We start from the raw sequence: 12,519 nt of genomic DNA, 5'->3' as shown, positions 1-12,519 counted from the left end.
AGTCTTCTATTCTCTTTCCAAAGTTTTACATTTCCTATCAGTTACTTTCCTAATGTCATACTAATTTTAAATTCCTTCTTTCCTCCTGTAGAGCCCTTTTAAAGGTGTTCTAGAAAAACTACTCATCAACTTCAAGGTTTATTGAACTTTTGTGTTTTAACATTTAAAATACAATAGAAATGTTTATATTTTCTCACATTTTACTGCACAATACAAAACTGATTTAAATGCATTAAGAAACAACATTTTGTTTTTAAATAAACACTAACAAAATGTTTGGCAAGAGATAACACAATTTATTTAAATATATTCCGACTCAAGATGAAGGCAAGCGGTTTATCTAGAAAGGTTTACATATTTTAGCTATAGTTTTTCATTGAACCATTTTTTTGAAATGTCATTCTTTTCATTCATGCTTCTTTTATCCTCTCTCTCTAGAAGTTCACAGAGTTATATAAGTGAAAAACAAGACAGATAGAAACCACCCTAAACATATGGCTTTATGTACATAAAAAATTCAATAATGTTGCCATAACCCCTAATACAGTGTGATCCTTATTTATTATCCAGAATAAACTTCTGTACATATTAAATTCTTCAAGTATATCTAGAGCAGTGCTTGTAAAAGTGAGGTCCCACTGCTAAGTTAATGGCCATCTCTTTGAAGATCACTTCTACTTTCAACACAATTATGGTAGAGTTCTAATAGTTTTTTTAATTTTACATGTATCATACATTCTCAAATATTCCAAAATGCTCAAATGAGCCAAACATATACTTTGATTTACATCTAGCTTAATATTCCCTTTATACAGCACCAGAGGTTAAAAATGGATCTGAGTAACCAAATATTCTCTTTCCTTTATTAGTTAGAGTTTATCATCATTTATTTCTATAACATTAAACCCAAATTGAAGATGAAGACACCCTGGGTCAAATGCTTTCACCTTAAATAAATAAACATTTCATCCACTTCATACTTAAATACCAAGTTGTTTTCCTATAACATATGTTTCTTGGTAACAACTACTGAATCAACTAAGCTGAACACCAACTTGTTATCTTTGAGGACTAGGCAAGTCGGATAGGATTCTCTAGGTTTGCTTTAAAACTTTTAAGAAACCTGGTTGCCAGTTCGTCATCAACCACTCGACTGTCACTTGACATTGTGACTGTTATGAGCTGGCGCTGCTGCAGTTTGGCATTTCCCTCTTCATCCTCAGTGAGCTTCAGCACAGGTCGGAACCTCCCAACTGCCAAAATGCAGGCCTGAGGAGGGTTAATCACTGCAGTAAATTCGTCGATGCCAAACATCCCCAAGTTGGAAATACTAGGGGGAAAAGAAAAAGCTCTGAAGGAGGCATGTCCTTAATCAAAGTCCCCTTTCCGTGAAGCACATATTTTATATATTTTACTAGGCAGTGTAGTAAGGCAAGAAAAAAAATATATGAGTAATGAAAAAAGGAAACATTTAGTATTTACAAATAAATTGTGTACACAGGAAAAATAAGACTATAGATAACTAGTAAAATTAATAAGTAAATTTAGTTAAGTCATCAGATAAAAGGTCAATATAACAATCCATTTTATATCGAGTCATGTCCCACATAATGAAGGATCACATATACAACGGTGATCTTATAAGATTATAATGGAGCTCAGGAATTTCTGCTGCCTAGTGGCATCATAGCTGTCATAACAACATATTGCAATTACTTTATTTTAAAAATAAATTTAGTGTAGCCTAAGTATACGTGTTTATAAAGTCTACAGTACTGTATAGTGATGTCCTAAGCCTTCACTCATTCACTGATTCTTCCAGAGCAACTTCTAGTCTTGCAAGCTCCATTCACGGTAAGTGCCCTAAACAGGTGTACCATGTTTTACTTTTTACATTTTTACTGTACATTTTAAAAATGCTTAGATATGTTTAGATATCCAAATACTCATCATTATGTCACAACTGCTTACGGTATTCAGTAGAGTAACATGCTGTATAGGTTTGCAGTCTAGGAGCAACTGGCTATATCATACAGCTAAGGTGTGTAGCAGCATGTACCATTTAGGTTTGTGTAAGTACACTCTATGATGTTTGCAGGATTTGCCTAAGTACACTCTATGATGTTTGCATGATGAAACTGCTTAACAATGCATTTCTCATATCCCCATCATAAAGTGACACATGACTCTACATACAAGTTGCTATAATTAGAAAATAAAAATTTAAAACAATACCATTTATAATAGTATCAAAAAACAAATACCAAAGAATAAGTCTAATGAAACATATACAAGACCTCTACACAGAAAATTATAAAACATAACTGAAAGAAATCAAATAACTGAATACACAATGGTTTCTACCATATTCACAGGTTAGAATACTCAATACTGTAAGGATGTCAATTCTCAAATCATCAAAAGACTTAATGCAATCCCAATCAAGATACCAGCAAGGGGTGTGTGTGTGAAAAATGGCAAATCAATTTTACAATTTATTTGGAAATATGAAAAGCCAGAAGACAATCTTGAGGGTGAACAAAATTGGAAGACTTCATTACCAGCTATCAAGAGTTGTAGCTTGGTGGTAGCAAACAAAGGATAGACAAACAGGCCAGTGGAAAAAAATAGCACAGAACTAGACCAACACATATATAATCACCTTTTCAATGCTATGAAAAAGGAGAAATCAATATTCAATAGATGATGCTGTGTAAATTTAGTATCCATATGGGGAAAAAAGAGCACTTGAAACTTCACATTATATACAAAATCCAATTTCAGTTGAATTGTGATCTACATGTGAAAAGTAACGTAAATGCTTTTAGAAGATAACACAGAAGAGTAACTTCATGACTCTGGGATAGGCAAAAATTCCTAACAGAAAACGAACAGTACCAACTACAAAGAAAAATACTGATAAACAGGAATTCATTAAAACTCAGAACTTCCGTTCATTTAAAAAAATCACCGAGAGAGTCCCAAAGGCAAGTCACAGAGTGTGAAAGCTATTTGAAACGATATATATCCTACAAAGGTCTGTGTATCCGGAAATAAGAACTATACATCATTTTTTTAAATGGACACCAGATTGCAGTGGGTACTTTATCTCATGAATTACCAGATACCCAAACGGCTGATGAGTGAAAAGTACTCAACATCACTAATTTGCATTTCCCTACAAAGAGTACCACTACACACCCCAAGAATTGTTAAAATTTAAAACCTAACATTATTAAACACTGGCAAGAATGTGGAGCAATGGGAATTCTCAGGACTGTTGGTGGAGGTGTAAATTTGTATAACCATTTGGAAAATTGTTTGGTAGTAGCTGCTAAAGCTTCTAACTTAGGAATTCTACTTTTAGGTCTATACAACAAAAAATGTACATACATTCACTGTAAGACACTAATAAGAATGTTCATAGCACCATAATTTGTAATAGCCCCGAACTGGAAGCAACGCAAATGCCCACCAACAGTAAAATGAATTCTGGTATATTTATACAATAGAATATTATATGCTGCAATAATAAATAAGTGGTTGTTTCACATAGCAATATAATATTACAGACATTAACATTGGGGGGGTCAGATACTAAAGAACACATAATATTTATCATTCCATGTTAGTCAATGTCCAACGAACGTTTAGTTCAACACTAATAGGTTCCTACTAGCTTTAATATGAAAGCCTGACTAGTCTGAAGAATTTTTTCAGATATTCTATTGTCTAAATAAAGTATTTTTAGCTTAAATTTTAAAAAATATTTCAGACAAATGAAAGGCTGACAGAGACTTTATAAGTCTTACATCTATCTGTTTGATGCTATGGATAATTAAGAGTTTAAATTTTACCTAAAAGATCCTCCTTGGTATTCTTCAGGCAACAATTTTCCATCTCTTGCTTTCTTTGATAGAGCCTGAGAAAAATACAAACAGAATAGGACAACCAACAAAATGTTATACAGTTGATCTTGTCACTTGAAATATTTGTACATCATATACTCTCATCTCTGATATGCCTTGATTTGATTTTGTTACCTATATAAAAATAATTTTCTCTAATTATAAGAACAAACAAGAGCACAGATAATTCAAGAAACTAAAGCTGTTAATCAAAACTCTAGAAAAATCACTTCCTTTAACAATTTTTCAAATGTGGGAATTACCCTGTGTACCATCAATTACTATGCAAAATGCTTTAGAGTTTCCTATATGCAAAAAGAAATTTTCTATTTTGCCTATAAAACTTTATGGTAAGAAAAAAAATACAAGAATCCATTCTGATCAATCTAGTGTTTTTTAGTTTGTTTTTTTTTTTTTTTTTTTTTGAGGAGTCTCACTCTGTTGCCCTGGCTGGAGTGCAGTGGTGTGATTATGGCCTACTGCAACCTCCATCTCCCAGGTTCAAGCAATTCTCTTGCCTCAGCGTCCTGAGTAGCTGAGATTTCAGGCACCCACCGCCATGCCCAGCTGATTTTTTATATTTTTAGTAGAGATGGGGTTTCACCATGTTGGTCAGGCTGGTCTCCAACTCCTGAACTCAAGTGATCCACCCACCTCGGCCTCCCAAAGTGGTGGGATTACAGGTATGAGCCACCATGCCTAGCCAATCTGTGTGTTTTAAATAAATTATCCAATGGCAACCAAAGTAGTATACCCACAATCCCACAACCAACATTCTGTTTTTATCTTTCAGAGTTCGCTTCATCTTTATCCACAATCTCAACCCCACACAATGGTTATAAAAAATAAATTTTATATTTAATTGTTCAATATTATATGTATCTTCTGTGTTGTCAGCCTTCAGAAATGATTTTTTAATGTTTGTTCCTAAAGACTGCATCTGCCTAATTTACTTGGTTATTTCCCCGTGTTATAATTTGGTTCACGGTTTCTTCTGAATTATTTCAGGTAAATTTTCAGAAGTGGAATTATAGTGCCCTAGAGAATAGACTTCTTTTGGTTCTTGATCCTATAGCTAAATCATTTCCTGAATGAGCTAGTCCAATTTACACTGCCACAAGGAATATAAGGATGTACTTGATTCTTATCACTCTTGACCACAGCGATTTCTAAAAATCTTACAGAAGACAAGACAGATGACACATTAGTTAAATTTTCCTCTCACTTGTACTTGGAATTAACCACATTTCTGTTAATTTTTATTTTTCAGTGCTTAAAAGCAAGGGAACAGAGGTTGAGTCATCATATATAAAAAATTAATAATGAATTAACTTAAGAGGAAGGGTACAGAAAAATGAGGTCACTGTCATTTGGGTAGATAAAATAAATGTGGAGTTTACTTAATATTTTGTATTACATAGGCAACATAGGCACTATTACAATCACAGTTGATAACTAACTTTAATTCATAGATGATTTAATTTTTTAAAATTGAAAGTCTTTAAAAATATCAAAAATCTAAAAACACATTACTGTAACGTACTGCCAACAGAAACAATTACAGGTGTATGCTATTTGGATGTGGTTATTTATAAAACTATTTGGATTCAAAGTAAAAAATGAGATGAATTTTGACTTATACAGTTCTTGGAATAACGGGAGAGAGAATAATCTATAAAAGCATTTTTCCTCCCTTAAGCAATGTAATTGTTCACATGATTTGAAAAGACATATATAAACTTTAAAAGGCATTTTTTAAAGGCAGATGATCTCAACATATCCTGATGAACTACCACACACACAATTACCACAAATGAAACAAATTCATTTTAATAACTAGATTGCAAGCACACATACTAAAAACAAAAACTCTGTAGATCCTAAATACATCAACAGGAAATTCTGTCAGTGAACTCTAGTAAGAGTCTGAAATAGGTATGGAGTCTGAGAAGGATCGTTGGTTTTATCAATTTGTAATCATCACTGGGATCTCCTGGCAATGTGGACTCAAAATCAAAGTACATGTTACCTGAAGCATCCAGCTGAAAGAATAAAAAATGACCACTAAATATTTCTACAATACATCGAATGCCTTGCTAATTCATTAAAAAAATTTACTGGGTACTTATAAGGTAAACTTTGCCTCTGCCTTTTAATACTGTTATAAGTAATGAAGAATTAAGAATAACACGGGATCCAAGGTGTGTTACTACATTACTTTATTCAAGGAATACCAACTTGAACTTGGCTGGGGTATGCCTACAGACCCCACACTGGCATCCTTGGGATTACAGAGGGTCAAGAAGTAAATGCGCAGTACAGATACTCTTAACTTGGGGTTCATGGATGAATCTGCAGAGAGCCACAAACTCTTGAAAAATTAATTTCAATGAAACAAGTTTTACTGAAATTTGTTTTAAAATAAATTCACCAAGCAACTACTGTATCCCAAGCACTCTTCTAGAATTAGATAAATGGCAATGGACAGTGAACATCAGACAGTAGGGAACACAGAAGGGTGAACAAATAAATAAACAAGGTAATTTCAAAGACTAATAAACCATATGAAGACAATAAAACAGGGTAATGAGATAAAGAGTGTTAGGAAACTATTTCAGCTACAGAAGCTGCAGAAGGCCTAAGAAATTAGCAACTGAACTGAGAAACCAATGATGAAAAAGAGCCAGCCAAGTGATGATCAGAGGGAAGTGTGTACTGGATAGTATGCCTCTTAGTGAGAATCCAGAGCTCAACCTGTCCATGATCCCACAGTCTTTTCAAAAAGACTACTCCTGCCTCACCAGGTAGAGAGCCTTGGTTTCTTTGCTGCAGGTTCTCTTATCCACTGCCTACTTGCTAAGACCACAACCTCACATTCCTCGGGGAATCTTCACTGCTTCTTTGGCAGAGTACTCTCCCGTTTGACTCAGGTCTCTTCTTTCTTAACCCTTTTTTTCTCCCAGTTGCATACAGTAGTCCCCCCTTATCTGCAGGGGATACTTCAAAGACCCACAGTAGGTGCCTGAAATGGCAGATAGTACTGAACTCTATACATACAGTCATGTGCCGCATAAGGACACTTAAGACAAAGACATAAATAAATGACAGTGGTCCCATAAGATTACAATGGAGCTGAAAAATTCCTATCACACAAATACGTACCATTGTAGCACTATTTCCTTATACTATTCAGTACAGTAATAGGCTGTACTGCAGGTTTGTACCATACAAAGCCTAGGCGTGTAGCAGGCTATCCCATCTAGGTTTGTGTAAGTACACTCTATGGTGTTCACACAATGACAAAATCGCCTAACCATGCATTTCTCAGAATGTATCCCTGCTGTGATGCATGACTGTACTATTTTTTCCTACCCATACACAATTATGATAAAGTTTAATTTAAAAATTAAGCACAGTAAGAGATTAACAATAACTAATAATAAAACGGAACAATTATAACTGTAAAAATCATGTGAATGTGGTCTCTCTCAAAATAGCTTGTACAGTACTCATCTATTTTCAACTGTGGTTGACCACGGGTAACTGAAACCACGCAAAGTGAAACCTTGGATAAGAGAGAACTCCAATATTTCAAATTCCAAACCAAAAGATTGGTCTTACAGACACAGAAAACCAATTATTGTACTCCTTTTCTTCTACCTGGTGAATCAACTAATTATGGTGCATTTGGTATAACTGTTGAGTCCTTAGCTATTCTTCTTGTTAATTTCTGAAAATCTAGGAGCTGCTTCTCAAGTTTCTTTTTTTTTTTTTTTGAGAGAAAACATTACTGATTCTAGAAGGCTGATAACCTGACCTCTATAGTCATACAGTAGTTATGTAACTAGTATGTGGGAAGCAGCAAAGCTGAGTGGTTGGGAGGAGGCTCTAGTCTACAGTCTGATTGGGTTCAGATGCTGGCTACATCACTTAATAAGATTTGGGGCAAATTATTTAACCTCTCTTTTTTCCCATCAGCTGCTTCATCAACCATATCAAATTATTATCTTGTACTTGATAGGGTGGTTTTAAAGAGGATTAATATATATAAAAGGCTTACAGCAAAAACTGGTACAAAGTATGCCCGCTGCTATTATTGTTAGAGTTGTTAAAACATTAAGCAGTACAAATACTTCTAGAACTTGCATGTCTTTAAACAAGAGGATTACAAATACTATATTCATATATGAATTAGTTTTTTCTCTCTGGTCGGAGCAGATTTTACCCTGGAATTAAAATCATTCTAAATTTTATCTGTTTAAATACATAAACATTCTACTTTTTTAATAAGCCATAGTACAAAGCTTGATGTAGAAATATTGACGAGACTCAAACTGTATAAAATGGCACTACTATTCCATAAATGTAACATTTACTGTCTACCCTTTTTGGGGGATGCGGTAAAATATAACCACATTAAAGCACAGGACAGAAAACGCATTTATTACCAAAGGTGACCCACTACTATACGTGGACACTCAGGCAGATGCTGTTTTTGCACAGTAAAGCTGAATTCAATATAATCTTGCTTAACTTGGAATTGAGTCAAAATCTATATTGGACGTGAAGAACACACACACACATACACAGACACACACACACACACACACTCAGGGTTTCTACTTGGTGCATACATATTTTTAATGCCTATTCATCCACAGCAGCTAAATGAACATATCTCTATAGAGCCTATCTAAAATATTTAGTTTTTAAGCCACCGTTTAAACAATCCAACATTTAAGTTTTTAAAATAATCATGCTTACAAGATAAACCACTTCAACAAAAAACTAATTTTGCAGGAGCTCAGATCTCTCTCTCTTACACATACACACACACACATAAACTTTCTTTCTCTTTCGCTCTGTCTCTCTCCTGTAAACTACAGAACTATTATGTTAAATAGGCCATGCAAGGTGCCTGTTTCTCATGAGAGGCCTTAGTGTACTTCAATGTCCCCTTATTTTTTCCGAGTACAACCAAAGGTGATTATATTCATCAGGTTGTTATGCTCTGTACCATGTGACACACTGGCCTGGCATGACAGACCTGCCCAGCAAGAGTACTTCATACAAGAAAGTACTACTTGAGGACCAAACCAAACCCTCCTTTTTGGTAACTTTGCGGGAGAAAAAGACAAAGGGGAGGTAAAGAAGTGAATGATTAGACAGGAAAAAAGAAAGGTAAACAGTAAAAGCAAGGAGAGAGGTGGTATAATAGAAAGCTCATTAAGCAGTGGCTCTAGAATCAAACTGCCTGAGTTAACTAGTCCTCATTGCCACTGCTTTCTAGCTGTATTGCCTTGGGCAAATTTATCAAAGTTGCTAAAACTGAATCTCCTCAATTTCATGGAGAAGCTAAGGTTCCAATTGTACTGGGTTAATAGGATTAAATGAAGCACTTAGCCCAGTGCCTGGCATAGCGTAAGAACAAGAGTGAAGAGAGCAGGGTGGGAAAGAGAAGCAGGTAGAATGAGAAGCTAACAGGGGCAGCCATAGCTCAGCAAACCCTGAGTCCCTGTTGGAGGTTACAGGAAATGCCCAAGGCCCGCCAGAGACCACTACACTCCAAAGCGGTATGACTGCCCTTCCCGTTGCTGTGAGGCCCAACTGAGAGGCTAGTGAGACTGCCTTCTTACCTCTTAAACTTAGAGTCTTCAGGATGCAAGGAATGAGAAAGCTAACATAACTACTTAAGAGTTATGTATTATAGCAGTAAATTTGGTAAATTGCTCAGAATCAAGGAAATCTTCCTATAATGGTTAATTTTTAAAATTTAATGTATATAAAAATAAGGACATTCTAGCTCTACAATAAAGTTCCATAACATTATAATAGTACTTTATATTTTACAGGTTGTTTCAACACTTAATCTCATTTAACCTTCACAAAAACACAGACACAAGTATTCTCATTGTCGCTGAAAACCCTTGATAAACACAAGAAACATACTATATCTCAGTAAACCAATCTCTATTACTTTGACTTTTGAACTGACCAAATAAATGCTATCTTTCTTTTTTTTCTTTCTTTCTTTTTTTTTTTTTTTTTTTTTGAGATACAGTGTCTTGCTCTGTCATCCAGGCTGGAGTACAAATGGCATAATCTCAGCTCACTGCAACCTCTGCTTCCCAGGTTCAAGCAATTCTCATGCCTCCATCACGCGAATAGTTGAGATAATAGGTGTGTGCCACCATGCCCAGCTAATTTTTGTATTTTTAGTAGAAATGGGGTTTCGCCATGTTGGCCAGGCTGGTCTCAAATTCCTGACCTCAAGTGATCTGCCTGCCTCAGCCTCCCAAAGTGTTGGGATTACGGGCATGAGCCACCATGTGCAGCCTCATTTTTCAATTAACAATTGCATTTTTATCGATCAAACACTTTCTGCAAATCTTTTCAAAGAGGAGTGAAGAAAGACCTAAAAATATTGATTCTAGTAGGTTCACCTTTAATTATATCTACCTCTAAAATTCCAAGTAAACTCAGTATTTATGGGTATGCTTTTAAAACCAGATTAACTTGCACATTTCTTTTGAGCAAGAAGGTCTACACATTTATGTACTGTCAGCTCCCCAAAGAAGTCTTACGTTCTACCTCTTATCTCCCTTATAAATATACAAATTGTTCTACCACTATACATACAACAGGTCCTTGGCAAATGGAAAGATAATCACTTACCCAAATGAATCAGAAATTTTCGATGCAATCACTTTAAGACTTGTGATACTTCTGTCAAAAAATACCCTTGGAAATTACTGAGGCTGTCAAAGCTGCCCTACTGCCTGTGTTCTTGCCTATTCGATGTACTATTTTTTGGTGAAATAAGATTCCTACATATTGGAGTTACAAAAACTGCTCTTCAAGAAATCCTGAAAAAATAAAGTAACTTTGCCTCTGGAACATTACGTCCATTTCTTTTTTGAGATGGAGTCTCATTCTGTTGCCAGGCTGGAGTACGGTGGCGCAATCTCGGCTCACTGGAACCTCTGCCTCCTGGGTTCAAGTGATTCTTGTTCCTCAGCCTCCCGAGTAGCTGGAATTACAGGCACGCGCCACCACACTCAGCTAATTTTCATATTTTTAGTAGAAATGGGGTTACACCACGTTGGCCAGGTTGGTCTCAATCTCCTGACCTCGGGATCCACCCATCTCGGCCTCCCAAAGCGCTGGCATTACAGGCGTGAGACACCGCGCCTGGCCGCTAAGTTCTTTTAATGGTCTCAATTTTAGAGAAGAAGTAAATACACTTTAAGAATAAAATGTTATTAATATTGAGGTCCATAGAAATACAGTTTCAGCTTAACTTCAACTTTAAAACCCACCTGATATAGCATCTTTATGGCTGAATTCTGGACTATAGAAAATAAAGCTTGTCTTTAGCATGAAGTTGTTCCCTAATTTGTTTATATATTATCTCTTAATTTTTGAATATTAAATTTTCTTACAATGGGTCATACTTGGATAAAAACTTTAAAAACCTATATATATGTGACAATCACTTGATGAAATAACTCTCCCCTTCACACACACAAAAATCACAGTCTGACTAGATTACGTCACGACTTTATCAGAAAGTAATTATCCAAAAGTATATGCTAACATTTTGAAAGCACACTCTTTCTTAAGACATACCTTTACAGAGTCAGCAATTTCCTGGATACCTTTAGCAGCAGCATCTTTTATGATTGGAGTAAGTAAGCCTTTATCTGTTGCCACAGCCACTGAAATGTCAATAAATGGCAGTTGCTTTGGGCCCTCTCCATCCCAGCTTACATTAACATCTGGCATTTGCTAGAAATAGAAAAAAAAAATGTTACTAAAAAAGCAGCTTTAGACCAAGGCGGTTACAGAAAAATAAAATCATTGTGCATTTTCCAAAGTGAACATAGCTAGATAAGAGAAAATAAATAAAAATTTGGTTTGAAAAAATGGTATGGAGTTCTGTGTCAATTATCTTTTATGTTTGCCAAGAATAATTAAACATACCACCTTTTTGAAGCAAGTTTGAAGAAATTCTGATGAGGTACATGTTTTGATCTCTTTATATCATGGTGGGGAAAAAGGGCTTTATTTCCTGATTGCAAGAAGTTATTTAATGTCTGTTGTGCTTCCTACCTCATATGATAATGAACATGATCTTGAGGGGAGGAGGGGAGTGGAAACAGGTAATAATATTAGATCACATTATTCCTTACTTTCTAGCCCAGCTCTGGGATATATATCAGCAGGCCCTCAATACACGACTTCCCTATTTAAAAGAGATATCTGTTCCATTGGTCTATATCTCTGTTTTGGTACCAGTACCATGCTGTTTTGGTTACTGTAGCCTTGTACTATAGTTTGAAGTCAGGTAGCGTGATGCCTCCAGCTTTGTTCTTTTGGCTTAGGATGGACTTGGCAATGCGGGCTCTTTTTTGGTTCCATATGAACTTTAAAATAGCTTTTTCCAATTCTTTGAAGAAACTCATTGGTAGCTTGATGGGGATGGCATTGAATCTATAAATTACCTTGGGCAGTATAGCCATTTTCACAATATTGATTCTTCCTACCCATGACCATGGAATGTTCTTCCATTTGTTTGTATTCTCTTTTATTTCATTGAGCAGTGGTTTGT

The 12,519-nt window shown here is 35.4% G+C and overlaps 1 protein-coding gene across 3 annotated transcripts in view; it reads right to left on the bottom strand.

Moving 5' to 3' along the window:
* Positions 1-275: 275 nt before the first annotated feature.
* Positions 276-12,519, bottom strand: part of PDHX (pyruvate dehydrogenase complex component X) — a 79,325-nt gene continuing 67,081 nt past the window's right edge. For all 3 annotated transcript variants that reach the window (XM_054661041.1, XM_009460136.4, NM_001280073.1), the window contains 3 exon segments: positions 11,538-11,696; positions 3,858-3,922; positions 276-1,330 (listed from right to left, as the gene is read on the bottom strand). In XM_054661041.1, coding sequence (XP_054517016.1) covers positions 1,072-1,330; positions 3,858-3,922; positions 11,538-11,696 — 483 coding nt within the window. In that variant the 3' untranslated portion in view covers positions 276-1,071.

The sequence above is a fragment of the Pan troglodytes genome, chromosome 9 (assembly GCF_028858775.2).
Source record: "Pan troglodytes isolate AG18354 chromosome 9, NHGRI_mPanTro3-v2.0_pri, whole genome shotgun sequence".
Classification (NCBI taxonomy): domain Eukaryota; kingdom Metazoa; phylum Chordata; class Mammalia; order Primates; family Hominidae; genus Pan; species Pan troglodytes.
Note: the sequence above shows the minus strand (reverse complement) of the source record. Positions and strands in the feature narration are given on the sequence as shown.